The sequence below is a fragment of the Argopecten irradians genome, chromosome 15 (assembly GCF_041381155.1).
Source record: "Argopecten irradians isolate NY chromosome 15, Ai_NY, whole genome shotgun sequence".
Lineage (NCBI taxonomy): Eukaryota > Metazoa > Mollusca > Bivalvia > Pectinida > Pectinidae > Argopecten > Argopecten irradians.
The window spans coordinates 16242926-16256801 of NC_091148.1; the positions used below are offsets into that span (position 1 = coordinate 16242926).

The following is a 13876-nucleotide window of genomic DNA, read 5'->3' on the forward strand; positions in this document are numbered from 1 at the left end:
AAGACATACATTTTTTGAAGAATGAATGGTGTAAAGTTGATGTTTAAGACATACATTTTTTGAAGAATGAATGGTGTAAGGTTTATGTTTAAGACATAAATTTTTTGAGTGAATGATAAAAGACACGAGTTTTAAGACAAAAAAAGTATTTTACTATGCATATAGAGAATACATGCTTAGTATCTTACAATACAAAGTTTATTTTGGTGCGAGACTTAGGAAAGCCGAGATGACGAGGCTTTGCCGAGTCATCTCGGCTTTCCGTGTCGAGCACCAAAATAAAACTTGTATTGTAAGATACTAACCGTGTATTCTGTTTATCCTGCAACCATTATGGCATTCAAAACGAAAGCAAATTGACAGTTATTTACTGGGTTTCGCTCGAAGCGTGACGCTTCTTTGATGCGGAGGTAAATATTCATTCACTTAACCGAATGAGAGTGTACTCCTTTTTACAGCCGTGGAAAATAAATAAGCGCATTCACAAACACCATCCGTAAATCCATTCAGTGTAATATATCACTGAAACAATATAAAAATACTAAAAAAAAACAATATATACCCGTTTAAAAATTACTTTGCAATACATACTGTACCTTTGCCATGAGCCAAGAAAAAAACTACACCGCCATACGAGATTTTGGATACCGTAAAAATGACGTCATTCCGATGAATGTGACGTCACGTTTTAGCGGGACTGAATGACGTTTCATTCACCGGAAGGTTCAAGTTCTGGGTCAAGTTAGAAAAAGTTCCGTCAGATATGGAACAAATTCACGTGATCGTATTGACGGATAAAGCATTTCGTATTGACGGATAAAGCACAAGTTTACCCGGCAGTAGTTATCGGTCAGTATGTGGGACAGTTGCAGGATAAATAACTATGGTAGGATGATATAAAGGTTTACACGTGGGTGATCTGATGGTGTATTGGTTAAGCAGTTCGCCTTTCACCTAGCCGGCTGGGGTTCAATTCCCGGCACGGACATGAAAAGGTTAGGGGTCACCTGCCCGATCACGTCCCGCCACTTTCCTTTTACAATAAGACCCCCTCGCGCGCTTGCATCCAGGCCATCGGCCGTAACGCTTATTATAAAGATTTACCTTTTATTAATTGTAATATGTGCCCGAGGGTCAATAAACTTTCATATCACACTGTCACTGGGGGACAGATATTGTTTTTATATCCTGAAAATAATGAGTGATTTGCTATTTATACATATATATATATATAACTGTATTAAATTTTATGATGTCCGTTACATTGTTGTACAATCAGAAGGGGGATAACTCCATGTGAAAAAGATGGCGGTTTGGAGGCACATCCCACTGGGAAACACAATATTTTATTTTCTGGCCATCTGATGTGTTTCAACTATAAACATGAGGTATATAATAGTTCATTGGTGTTATTATGATAAGATATATATATCAAAGATGCTACACCACTGACAAATGGTATTTTTTCTCTATCAAAAACAAGAGCAGACGAATTATTATTTTTCTTTAGTTACAAAAATTACTGACTTTACACCATTACCACCATTGAAAAGTTTGAGCTTCTAATTTTACTTGAAGATGAAAATATCAAAAATAATTTCTTGCATCCTGAAAAAATTCAGTGGCACTATGTCCTATATGGAATGAAGCACTGATTGTGCATACACCAAAAGCAAAATAAATTATTTTATTTTTGTGTTTAATTAGACAGATATATGCATGATTTAACACCAATAATTGTTCAAGTGATGAGTATGGTTTATGCTCTGTCGGAGGTGGAGCATTTTTAAGTGATATATACATGTTGAGGAGTGTTGTTGTAATGCAATAAATAGTACATATACAGTGTAATAAGACTTGAATGTTACAGTTTTGGAGTCGTTGTATTGATCAAACATGCATCTTAATATTTGGTTACTGTACAGTATAAGTAAGAAATAGATTTGGGAATTTTTTGTGATGTTTTGAAAATTATCTTAAGTAGTATGGTCACATTTATTTTAACAGTTCCACAAAATAACAAAAGTTTGTCTCAAATCATCAGCATTATGATTTCTTTATATAGTCTATAGTGGTACAGGTATGCCTCATTTTGTTATCAGAGAGGTTACGCTACCTTACGTGTAAGTGTAAACTGGGAATCCCCGGAATTTAGCGTTTATGACGTCATCATTTTATGTTGCCTTGCATCTGCTATTATCTGCTGTAATTTCTGTTTTGAAGTATTTATGTTATATTACAGTGTGTAATTGCATTTGAATAAGACACAACACATTGACAAATCAATAGCTGAACATAGCTAGCTAACATAACTCCATACATGAACATGTCATAAAACATTGTATTCATGCATGATGTAAAGGGATAACAGCAATATTTACGTCTGCTCTATGTGTAATCTTCACTTACGCGAAAGGTTGCTTTACCTCTCTGTTAATTAATAATTGAAAGAACAAAACATTTTAATTCATGAGTAATATATTTTATACAGATTTTGTGATAATTCAAACTGATAAATGTTCAAAGTGTACGACAAAATAAAACATATTAATTTAGACAGAGGTAAATATCTACGGTCACAGAATGTCTGAACATAATTTATGGCATTAAATTTAATAATATGTATTTAATTACTTTTATATCAACTGAGATGAAGTGACTGGAGGCCTAGCTATTCCATCTGAAATTTGTCCTTTGTCTTTCATTCATTGGCTGTTCTGCCTTGTGCATGATTTTCTTATCCATTTGTAACAATGAAAGAGAACATGCTGTAAGCACTGAGATTTACGTGAGGGGGAAATTTATACTAATTTCATGAAGGCTATTTAATTGCAAAAATTCCACAGCACATAATATGTTGTACATATATGATCTTTGTTGTCCAATAGTGTATCTTTTGCAAAAATAACACCACGTAAGTTGTATGCATGTAAATTGCGAAATTTAGCACTCGTGAAAATATCCATGTTTATATACAGTATTCAAATTCTCCAAAACAACTGAATCAAAGTTAACAAAATTTGTAGAAACATTCCAATACACATTAACTCATTCACCCCTGAAATTTCATAATAGACTGGTCTAGTTCTTGATTTAGAAGAGTCTAAATGTGTCTTTAGGGGTTAATGAGATAATTCTATATATTATTTTATCAGGTGACAGGTCATGTGAAGGGCTTATCTTTTAAATTATTAAACAGACACTGTAATATAAAGATGTTTTTAATTACACTGTATTATATACGTGTATATATTTATACTAAAAGTAGATTAAATGTGATCTTTTGTGATAATTGATTGATACATTAAATGATTCAATAACCTGATCTCTTGTTGTGAACTGTATTGTACTGTAGGTAGTGTTGGGAATCGGTTGAAATTTTATGATCGATCATCAGTTTTGTGTAACCAATCGATGATCGATTAAAATCAATTATATTTGACGTGTGCGTTTTCCAGGAAAATTGTACAAACTTTCTTCTACAGACTCAAGTGTTGCCATGTTCCCCGGTCGCTCATGTTTTTAATACTCCTCTGAATGTTTACATTACTACGTAGTGCTTATGTGCTCTTTAATTCGTTTAGACGTTTGTTATTTGAAATGATGTGAGCAACATCACACACAAGCGATTGATTGCGACAAGTTTTCTTTGTCATTTCTTGCATGTTTTACTGACCGGCTAATTATACACTTTTGTTTATCATGATATCGGGCAATTCTGATGAAACTGTGTATCTCACAATAATAACACTTGTATTCATTACATCTGATACAGGTTTATTGGTCCAGACAAAAATACAGAATATTTAACATCACTCTGATGGATCAGAATAACATTAAATAGACAGTACACATTTTCTTTTTAAGTATTAACATGTTCATTTCCTTATTAGAGCTTTTATAAAACAATATTGCGAGACATATTTATATATATCCTTATCAACTTTGGAGCATTATCGAGAACAAAATTAAATCTTGAATATAAATTCATGAAATTAACACAAATATAAGTTATCACACAGAAAAAACAACCCACATGCACATTTCTGAGTAAATGGATTTCAAAATCAAGGTTTTTTTTAGCAAAGTAGTTAAACTGGCTTTGTTAACACAATTAATGCTGGCATCTTGTATTAATTGTGACATCACAAAGGTCATATGAGTATGATAAATTTATTAAATGGCATAAACAATGTCTTACTGTATAGCACTTTAAATTTGCTGAGTCAATATTTCGCGGTTTCCTGTACGGAGCATATTCACCAAGGTTGAATTTTGTGGTTAATTAATTCCTATACTTCGTTGAATTATTGAACATCACTTTGGATACATCAATTAATTTCTGAATATTTCGCTGGTATTTAGAATTCCCATATTTCAGTTACAACATGAATATACTGGTAGTGAAAATAAATCATCCGTGAAATAAAACTGTTATACAATGTAACAAAAATAGTTTGAAAATGGTATTACTAACTATATATCACAGCTCTTTTATTATTAATCAATATCGTAAATTAGCTAATCAAAATAGGAGCAATGTCTTGATCAAATACTTTGATCAATACAATTCATGCACAATAATTTACAAATGATATTAATAAATAGTCAGTATGTAAATTATAATAAGAAACAATATCATAACTTTAATTATTAATGAAACAACAGAGGGAGACAATTCCTGATATTTGCACAATTGACGAATCGCAAGCTGTCAATAAAAACTAACACATGACATTGCATTTTGTATTGTGAGCTCTGCGATATTTACTCACACATTGAATTAAAACATGTGAGTTTGCAAGTACGAGGTGTGGCTATATTACACCTGACGATCAGTCAATTATACACTTGTATCATCATGCATAAACATGTAGCTTTTCTTGTACTTTCTAGAAACAACTGTGAATCAAAAGTGCATCATAAACGCTTTAAATGATAGAGCTGATTAGGTCAGGGATACCAAATCGATGGGGCAAAAATAAAATCTACCTATGTATATTGTAAGTATTCTCTGCTATTTAGTTTTTCAGCTCTACATCTATTGCCTTTCTCAGCTCTAAGAAAATCCAATTTGAAATGCGAGGTCTACAAAATTTCTTCCATACATCATGAATCCAGACAAAATTAAAAATGCACGGTCTCCAAAATCTCTTTCATACATCATGAATCCTGACAAAATTTAAAATGTGAGATCTACCAAATTTCTTCTATGCATCATGATTCCAGACAAGAAGATCATATCATGAATTTTCATAAAGAAAGCTAAATGCCATGTAATATTTCCTTCTTCATCTAAATTCTGTGTTTGAACTTCAGTTCTTTCTGGCATGCTGGGGGCTTTTCACCCTGCAATGTATAAAGTAAAGGCAAATTAGAAGTAATTAAGAGAAATATAATCTAAAAATGTGAACAGGGGAGATAACTCTAATTTTGTCTAAATTCTTAATGGCAGGCATGCATAGTTCTCAAAGATCTTGTAAAATTTACATTACTTGTAGGCCCCAGGATCATTAAACAGTGTTAGACTTAAGTTTTCCCTTAGCCAATCAAATGACAAGAATGATGTAGCTTTTTGTAACGTCATCTGTAATTGGTTAAGTCTGAACTTCAGTCTGTTAAGACTTAAGACCGTTTCATTATTGATTTTGTTAGCTCAAAATTCAATTTCTAAAATACGGTCCTAAAAACCGTCTTAACCACTCAATGAACAGGGAGATAACTCTTGGCTTTGAGCAATAACCTGTAAGGGAAGGGTGGAGGACAGAACAGATTGGAAATTAACTCAGATTGGCTGTTTGGGGACAGCTTAAATTGGCTATTGTGAGCCACTTAGATTTGCCCTTCGATAGGGGATATATATATTAGGAGGAAGTCTGATATGCTACAGGAGGTAAATCAAAGTGGCTATAATGACCAACTCAATTGGCTGATGATGGTTCACCAAATGTCATTCAAACTGCCTAGGTACTGCACATGGCTTTGCATTGTATATGCTACAACATTTGCTCTGATATTGGTAGGTACATGACATGGTAGGTACATGTGTGTGTCAAGCACGATATGTGCCTAAATAATTATCATCTGTAAATCAGCCAATTAGAGGGGAACTAATTTAAAAGTTGGTTATTAGGGGACAACTCAGATTTCAGTTATGGAACAATTTAGATCAAACATTGTTATCACAAACATTTGCTATCGACACACACAGCTTTGATACTTACCATATAGGTATCACACACCAGGCCTACCAGGTCTCTCTCCGCTTCCTTCTCTATCTTTTCAGTGTGAACCTGGAACAAAAATGGCCACATAAATATCTCACAGAATGACTAGTTCTCAACCTGACATAGGAAAATGTAAAACTAACTTATTCTCCACATGGTTTAATTCAAAGGCAAGTAAAAATAATGAAAACTTGCCAAGCTCAGGATGCAGTAGAATCATATGACGATAAATTGCGAAATTAAATTGCCGTGAAAATGTGTTGGTTTATTGTCCGGTTTGGTTTGATTATTTTAGTAACGTCTTATTATATAACAGTCATAGTTGCTGGGTATTTGCTCCTGGTTAGCGTTTCTTTTCCGGGTACTTAGAATAATATGACGATAAGTTGAGAAATTAAATTGGCGTGGAAATAAGTTGATTCATTGTTTGTTCGGTGTTTTTTCTCTGGGTACTCTGGCTTTCCTCAACCATCAAACTTGGCATGTCCATAAATGACCCTGGCGGTTAATAGGGCGTAAAACTAAACAAACCAAACCAATAATTTAAGGACATGCCAGGTTTGTTGGTGGAGGAAAGCTGGAGTACCCAGAGAAAAACCACAGTATCTAGCAACTGCCTCACATGGCATTTGAAATTGCAACCAAAGATGGAGGGCTTGTGATAGTCATGATATCTTAACCAATCAGCCACCATGGCTCTTGGTTTACAGGCAGCTTATTCTAATGTTATGTGATTTAACAGTGACCTTGACCTTTGTTCCCTGCACTTTCCCTAATAGCGAGTGGTTAATATTTACCCCATTTAGTTGGACCCACGGTACATAGGTGTGGGGAGGTTGTAGAGCATCTGTTTGTAGCGCCATCTGGTGTTCAAGCATGTTTCCAGCATCACTATTAGAACAGGCCAAGATGGCATCTATTTCCTTCAAGTTTAACAGTTTTGCACACTGAAATAAATTAAAGAATATATGTATATACAATTGTATAACCTTGTTTTATAATTTTATATCCTTTTTAACATTTCTTTTAACATCATTCTTTAAAATTAATTAAAAATACTTATTTATAATTTTATATGATTGTGTTACTATTTATTAAATGAATCTGATTCAAATCTCATTTCATGTTTGTAGCTTGCCATTACATGTACAGCATTACCTGTATTTTTAAATGTATATCTTCCTTTTAGCAATTTTTCTCCTTTTTTATGAAACTGACAGAAGCATCACTTCTGTACATGTATTAACATAAAGACCCTCTAGGGACCAACAAAATCATTTCGTTATAAATATAGTTCGTTATACACATACCAGCTATTACAGGCATCTTATATGAACCGTAACAGGGAATGAAAATTGCTACTTAATAACCACAAATTCCTTTTCAGCGTGTTTGTTATAAATTTATTCTACTGTATTTAGTAATAAAGGTACATGTACAGTGGAACTTGGTTAATACGAACTCGAAGGGACCGAGATAAAACTTCGAATTATCCGGGTGTTCGAATTAAGCGAGTTCTCATGTCTACTGACTATCTCTTTATTTGGTATATATAGACTAGTTTGATGTCGTAAAACGATGCGAAAAAGGAGATGTAAAATCACTGATGGTAGTTGCAAAATTATAACAAGAAAATCTAAATATATATTTTGAAAAGCCGTTCTACGGCAGATGTATGAAAAAGAAAATCGGCATTTTCGGCGATCTCGTTGTCCAAGAAATCTCGTTTCGAGTTATACGAACGTTTGATGTATGATTTTTTGTTATTCGGACCCAAAATTAACTTCGTATTATCTGAGTTTTTCGAGTTTTCCAAATTTGAATTATCCAAGTTCTTTAAACAAATATAAAGAGGAAATTCGGCCGGGACCGTCAAAGTACTTCGTATTAAGCCGGGTTGTCGAATTATTCGAGTTCGTATCAACCAAGTTCCACTGTATGTCCATACTGTATAGTCGCTTTTATTCAGAGGATTAAATTTCTTTATATTTACGAAAAAGTTAATATTTCGGAATTTAAATACCAGCAAATACAAATGAAAGATGATAACCCTTGTAGCATAAAACTGTTAAAAATTGACAATGTGTAAAAAATTCTACGCACTATAAAATACAAAACAGAAATATATTAAATCACGGAATTATCTCCACATAAAAATAAACAACTACATGTATAACACAGTATACATAGTCCTGTACATGAAATTACCTTGTCAGCGGCCTCTGGAGGTTTGATATTGCCTTCGTATAGCTTCTCCTCCATACAGTAGATAAATGGGAAATACACCGTGAAGTTTTTCACAATACTGATCGTGCAGGCCTACACAAACAAAGAACGTTACATACAGAATTTGTCAATGGCAAAACCGACCATATAGACTTATTTATTAGTGTAACAGGAGGAGAGAAACTGTAGTGGCCAGACCGGGGTTCGAACCTGGACCTCCGAACACTAGCCAGATGCTTTACCGACTGAGTCATGGTCAACAATGATCAACCCAGTCCAATTCCGCTACGTTTGGATGTTATTGAAGTATGTTAGACATTGAGAAAACAGAACTCTCCAGTCGCCTAAATTCTTTAGTAAAATTGTTTGTTTCCTTTATTTCAAATCACTTTTCCACTGTGGTCTGGCCATTACATCAATCTATGATGTAGATTATATTGTATGATGTCAGTATACATCATATACTTACATCTATGATATTTCCCACACATTCCTGTTCTCCATGCTGACACTGGAACTGCCATTTTCCCTCCGAAGTCTTCTTCTCCTTTATAAAAAAAAATAATAAGAAAAGATGATAAAATCTAATTGACTTATCAATTAGACCTCTTATAGTTATTGAAAAGAAACTGAATTAATTGTAATTCTAAACAGCTTCTCATAAAATCTCAGCATGCACATGCAACATGATTTTACCATGCCTAAATCAGAGATGGTGATCAAGTGACCTTGACCTCTAAAACAATGACTTTGACATATATGACCCGCTTTCAGTTAATTGAGTTTTAGTTGTCACCGTCAAAGATCAACCTTGCTTCATAAATGTTATATAACTTTAAAATGTCTTAATTTGTGATGCGGGGCAAACACTGTATGTATATATACGTATACACATTTATAATTAAAGTGAATAGTCGGGCAAAGAAAACCAGTCTAAATGCATTCATTAGCCTTCCAAAAGTTCTCGCATATTAATACGACGGCCAAGTTCTGCTTAGTTTCCCAGTTCTGACCATTAAAGTAAAGAAAAGTTGAAAGAATTGAAAGCGAGGCTGCGTGGAAATGTAACCACGGACAAAGTGAGCCGGGAGGATGTTTTAGAATTTCCATACTTTAAAATTAATTTCTTCGTACGCAGACAGATTTTGACGAGAGATTTTATTTTTCCATTTCATAAGAAATTATACTGGATACATTCACACCATTTTTACCTACTTTAGCCATCCTTGCCCGACTGTTCACTTTAAATGAACAGAAACGGACTCATGCTATTTTTTTACCAAAGAAAACATAAAGCTGTTTACTCACATGTGCATTCCCATAGGGAACCAGGGTTATGTTCATGATATCCCCAACCTGTTTGTAGGCGGGGTAGAGCTGTTTCTTGTAGAAGTTTTGACAGTCGGGACACAGCGTTTCATAGTAAAGAGTGAGCTGAACTGGAGCAGCAACTGTCTGCCGAGACCAGTACTGCTTACACTGCCAAGTTACCTGGTGGAGAATCAGCAACACAATCAATATTACACCAATAACATGCCACTTGATGGTCTTTCCTGAGCTGGAAATTTTCATATCACTTCTTCACAGATTGTTTTTGTGTATTTATGGTCGTTTTGTACCATTCAGATATTTTCTGTATGTCAATTATACCACGTATTCATATATATCTGAAATGTAAAATCACGTTATTTCCTCTTCATATAATCTTGTACCATCTTGTGCCGTATTGAGTGTGAATGATTCAGTATAAGTTATGTAGTAGCCCATTAGTTATGGGTGAGTGCACACATGGTCACAGTTGTTGCTAGTAACACAATCTGTCACTTTCTTTTGGTTGCTGTGACAACCTTACCAGGTATACAGAAAATCTACATAATACAGCATAATATGATCGTGCAGTTAAAGGACAAATCAATGAAGTATAGTTAGCATAAGAATTTATAAATTAGTCAGGTGTATCATACATGTATATGTGGGTGACCTCAAAACTTTAGATGGTAAAGTTACATTTTATCCTTATTTCAATAATTTTGTTAGAAAAAAACCCATGCAGCAATAATATTTACATGTATATCAATTATGGACCTGTTTCGAGGTTTGTATGGTGTTCTAGTATAATAATTAAAATAATGACCTAAGGCGTTATATCCCGAGGTCTTTATTTTAGATTCTACCAGTCGACATGCTTTATATCAAACACTACATGACCATGTATTAGCCAATGAGAATAAGGCAAAATCAGAGCATATCTTTATAAAGGTAAATTAAAGTTTAATTGATAAATAAATTAAAAGTCTTAAAACAAAGTAGAAAACTGACATCTGTAAGAAACGGCTCCACTCCAGCTAATGGACCAAAGTACACTGTACATGTGCTTGCTCAAGGTATGTAATGGAAGTATATTTATTGTAGAAATTGTGATCATGGTAATGGTGGTTAACCAAAGTTCATCAACCATTCATCCATTTCCATTATATTCCATGACCCAGAACACTAAATTCCACTTCCATTTACTAAGATTCTTATTTCCATTCAAACATTTCCATTAAAACCTTTTACATAAAACTCAGAAGGGGGCATTACAGGCAATTGCTTATCTTAGTACTGATTGTTTCTGAAATCCCTTGCATATTAATTTTCTTTGAAATCGGATAATTGAAGAATTTTGATGATTTTCAGGGATCAATTTAAGCAAAAACTTTGGAATTCTCAGTAAAATTAATTGAACTCCTAATGCAGTTAAACATACAACCATGTAACTATTCATCATCGATGCTCCAGGGGTTACATATCCACCCACCCACCCCCTTAACCACTGTTAATTCCCAAATGTGTGATTGTATAGTTTTGATTTACAATCCCCCGACACCAGTCAGCAGACAAACCCCAAGAGTAGAAACACACACACTGTACACATGTGGAGCTGATTAGAGACAGCTCAACCCCTAATTAATTCAATAAAACATTGTATAAGGTTAAATGGAGATTTATTGTACTAAGTAATAGATAATATACAGGTAAACAATAACAAAGTAAGAATAGAGAACAGAAGTATTTACAGTTTGTACCTAACGATAACACTAGCCCCCACAAGTTTCTGCCAAAAGCCTGGCTAATGACCATCATCCCTTCCTATTCGCTCCCTCCTCCCAGCTAACTCCACAGCAACCCCACTCCCTAAACTATATATAACACCCTAAGTGTCCTAACGTAAGTACGTACATATATGTACGTGTGCTGTTATCAGCACTATGGCAACTGTAATCAGCACTATGGCAACTGTTATCAGCACTATGGCAACTGTTGTCAGCACTATGGCAACTGTTATCAGCACTATGGCAACTGTTGTCAGCACTATGGCAACTGTTATCAGCACTATGGCAACTGTTGTCAGCACTATGGCAACTGTTATCAGCACTATGGCAACTGTTATCAGCACTATGGCAACTGTTGTCAGCACTATGGCAACTGTTATCAGCACTATGGCAACTGTTGTCAGCACTATGGCAACTGTTGTCAGCACTATGGCAACTGTTGTCAGCACTATGGCAACTGTTGTCAGCACTTGGTAGGGGAGGTATCTCCCCCTGGTTCTCTGTGTGGCATCGCACACCCATTCTGATTGGTCCAATCTATGGCATATGCGAAGTGAGCACGGAACCTTATCCCGCAACTCACCAATATCCTGTTGTTTCTGGATGAACACCAATTAAGTTAACCTAGATTGCCCAAAGATACAAATGATAGCCACTATCATAATACACAACCAGATTCAAACAGATGGTAAAATGAAAGAAACCATTGCAATTATGGCACACACACTAAAATAATAACCATTATACGATTTGTAACAGGCGAGAGTAGTGTGCCGCCAGCCGGGCTCAAACCTGTGAGCCCTGACTTACTGACCCCTCCACTTTACCGACTAAGCTAAAGGGAAATTATCCCTCGCGCGAAGCTACACTACTCAAACGTATTTGCCCTTGAACACAGACCAACCCAGGTTCTATCTCCAACGAAGCCTCTCAATCTCGTATAGCTTTCGCTTGGAGTGGTCTACAGCACCTGAAATGTAACAAGGCGAGAGTAGTGTGCCGCCGGCCGGGCTTGAACACACAACCCCAGACTTAAAATGTACTGGTCTGCGGCTCTACCGACTGAACTAAAGGGAAATTCCCCTCAGCATGAAGCTAGAAAGCGACTGTATCACTATGTACAATTAAAACCCGCTACATATATAAGGCGAGTGACCTATATTCCCACACATTCTATAATTGTTTAACTATATACTGTATTCATTGCAGCTTTTCATCAAATGTGTTTGAATTTGTAACTGTGAAATAATTTATGTATTATTCAGTTATACAAAAATAAGTTAACTGTTTATAAATCAATGTGTTTATTTATTCTATAAGTGAATGACGGGTAATCGGGTGGTGTAATGGTTAAGCCACTCGCCTTTCACCTAGCCGGCCAGGGTTTGATCCCCGGCACAGACGTGAAAAGGTCAGTGGTCACCTGTCCGATCACGTGGGTTTTCTCCGGACACTCCCGTTTCCTCCCATACTAAGACTCCTCGCGCACTTACACCGGGCCATCGAGAGTGATTGACATAAGTTGTTTAACTTGTTTCTCAATCGATGTAAAATAAATAAAGTATATATTAACAGAGATCTGATCTTGGTCTCGAGCTCTGTTGTAAATAACTTCAAGCATTCTTTTTTCACAATCACGCCCCTGCCAAACCACTCAATACAATCATCGACAGCAAGCGTCTGCTTTTGGTATGATAAAAATATTATAACCTACCCCTACTATATGAACATTCAAATATTAGGGGTAGGATATTTCATTTTTCCAAAACCAGATGCAGACGCCTGTGGATCGACATCGATGGAATTTTGTCTGCTAGAAGCAAGGATTTATAAGTGAGATATACGTCCTTGGCTAGAAGTGACAAAACTAAAATTCACCTGACATGCGGCAGCTATTTCCTCCGATGAACACCATAGACTTGGCGGGAAATTACACAAGCTTCCGTCGACAGAAGATACTGTGGACACAAAGGCAAGAAGAACACACCACACAAACCCGTCCATGTTGTTTATATTTACATCACATGATCACCTTCATCGTCTGGTCATGTGATATCATATGACCTCAAGGCGCATTCGACAGCGAATCTCACGCAGGACTAGTTCCGGGAGGGCGTTTCTCAAGGATCTATCTTTGGACCTTCGATTTTTTTTTAAAATTATTTATATTTCAAAGATTTTCAAGAAATTTATTTACACAATAATATCACATTATCAAAGCAATATTAAAAATAATACTGTCAGCTAATGCTAATGCACCATCCATATTTCAGGGGTTTTATTTGTCATATACATATATATTTGTATCGTTCTATCCCGACATTACCC

General features: G+C 35.3%; 1 protein-coding gene across 1 annotated transcript; it reads right to left on the reverse strand.

Annotated features, from left to right (window-relative positions):
* Positions 1-3760: 3760 nt before the first annotated feature.
* On the reverse strand, positions 3761-13593 carry LOC138309541 (gamma-interferon-inducible lysosomal thiol reductase-like). Its single transcript, XM_069250770.1, has 7 exons — positions 13427-13593; positions 9762-9944; positions 8923-9000; positions 8436-8546; positions 7025-7174; positions 6225-6293; positions 3761-5349 (listed from the first exon to the last, which is right to left on the reverse strand). The coding sequence occupies exons 1-7, from the start codon at positions 13550-13552 to the stop codon at positions 5296-5298; spliced, it is 771 nt and encodes a 256-aa protein (XP_069106871.1). The 5' UTR covers positions 13553-13593; the 3' UTR covers positions 3761-5295.
* Positions 13594-13876: the final 283 nt, after the last annotated feature.

Excerpts from the sequence above, each read along its gene's own strand:
- LOC138309541 (XM_069250770.1), bottom strand. The coding sequence starts at position 13,552 with ATGGACGGGTTTGTGTGGTGTGTTCTTCTTGCCTTTGTGTCCACAGTA. Across the intron at positions 7,175-8,435 it reads CTCCAGAGGCCGCTGACAAG|TGTGCAAAACTGTTAAACTT; the intron begins GTAATTTCATGT and ends AATTTATTTCAG. Across the intron at positions 5,350-6,224 it reads TGGTGTGTGATACCTATATG|GGTGAAAAGCCCCCAGCATG; the intron begins GTAAGTATCAAA and ends TATACATTGCAG.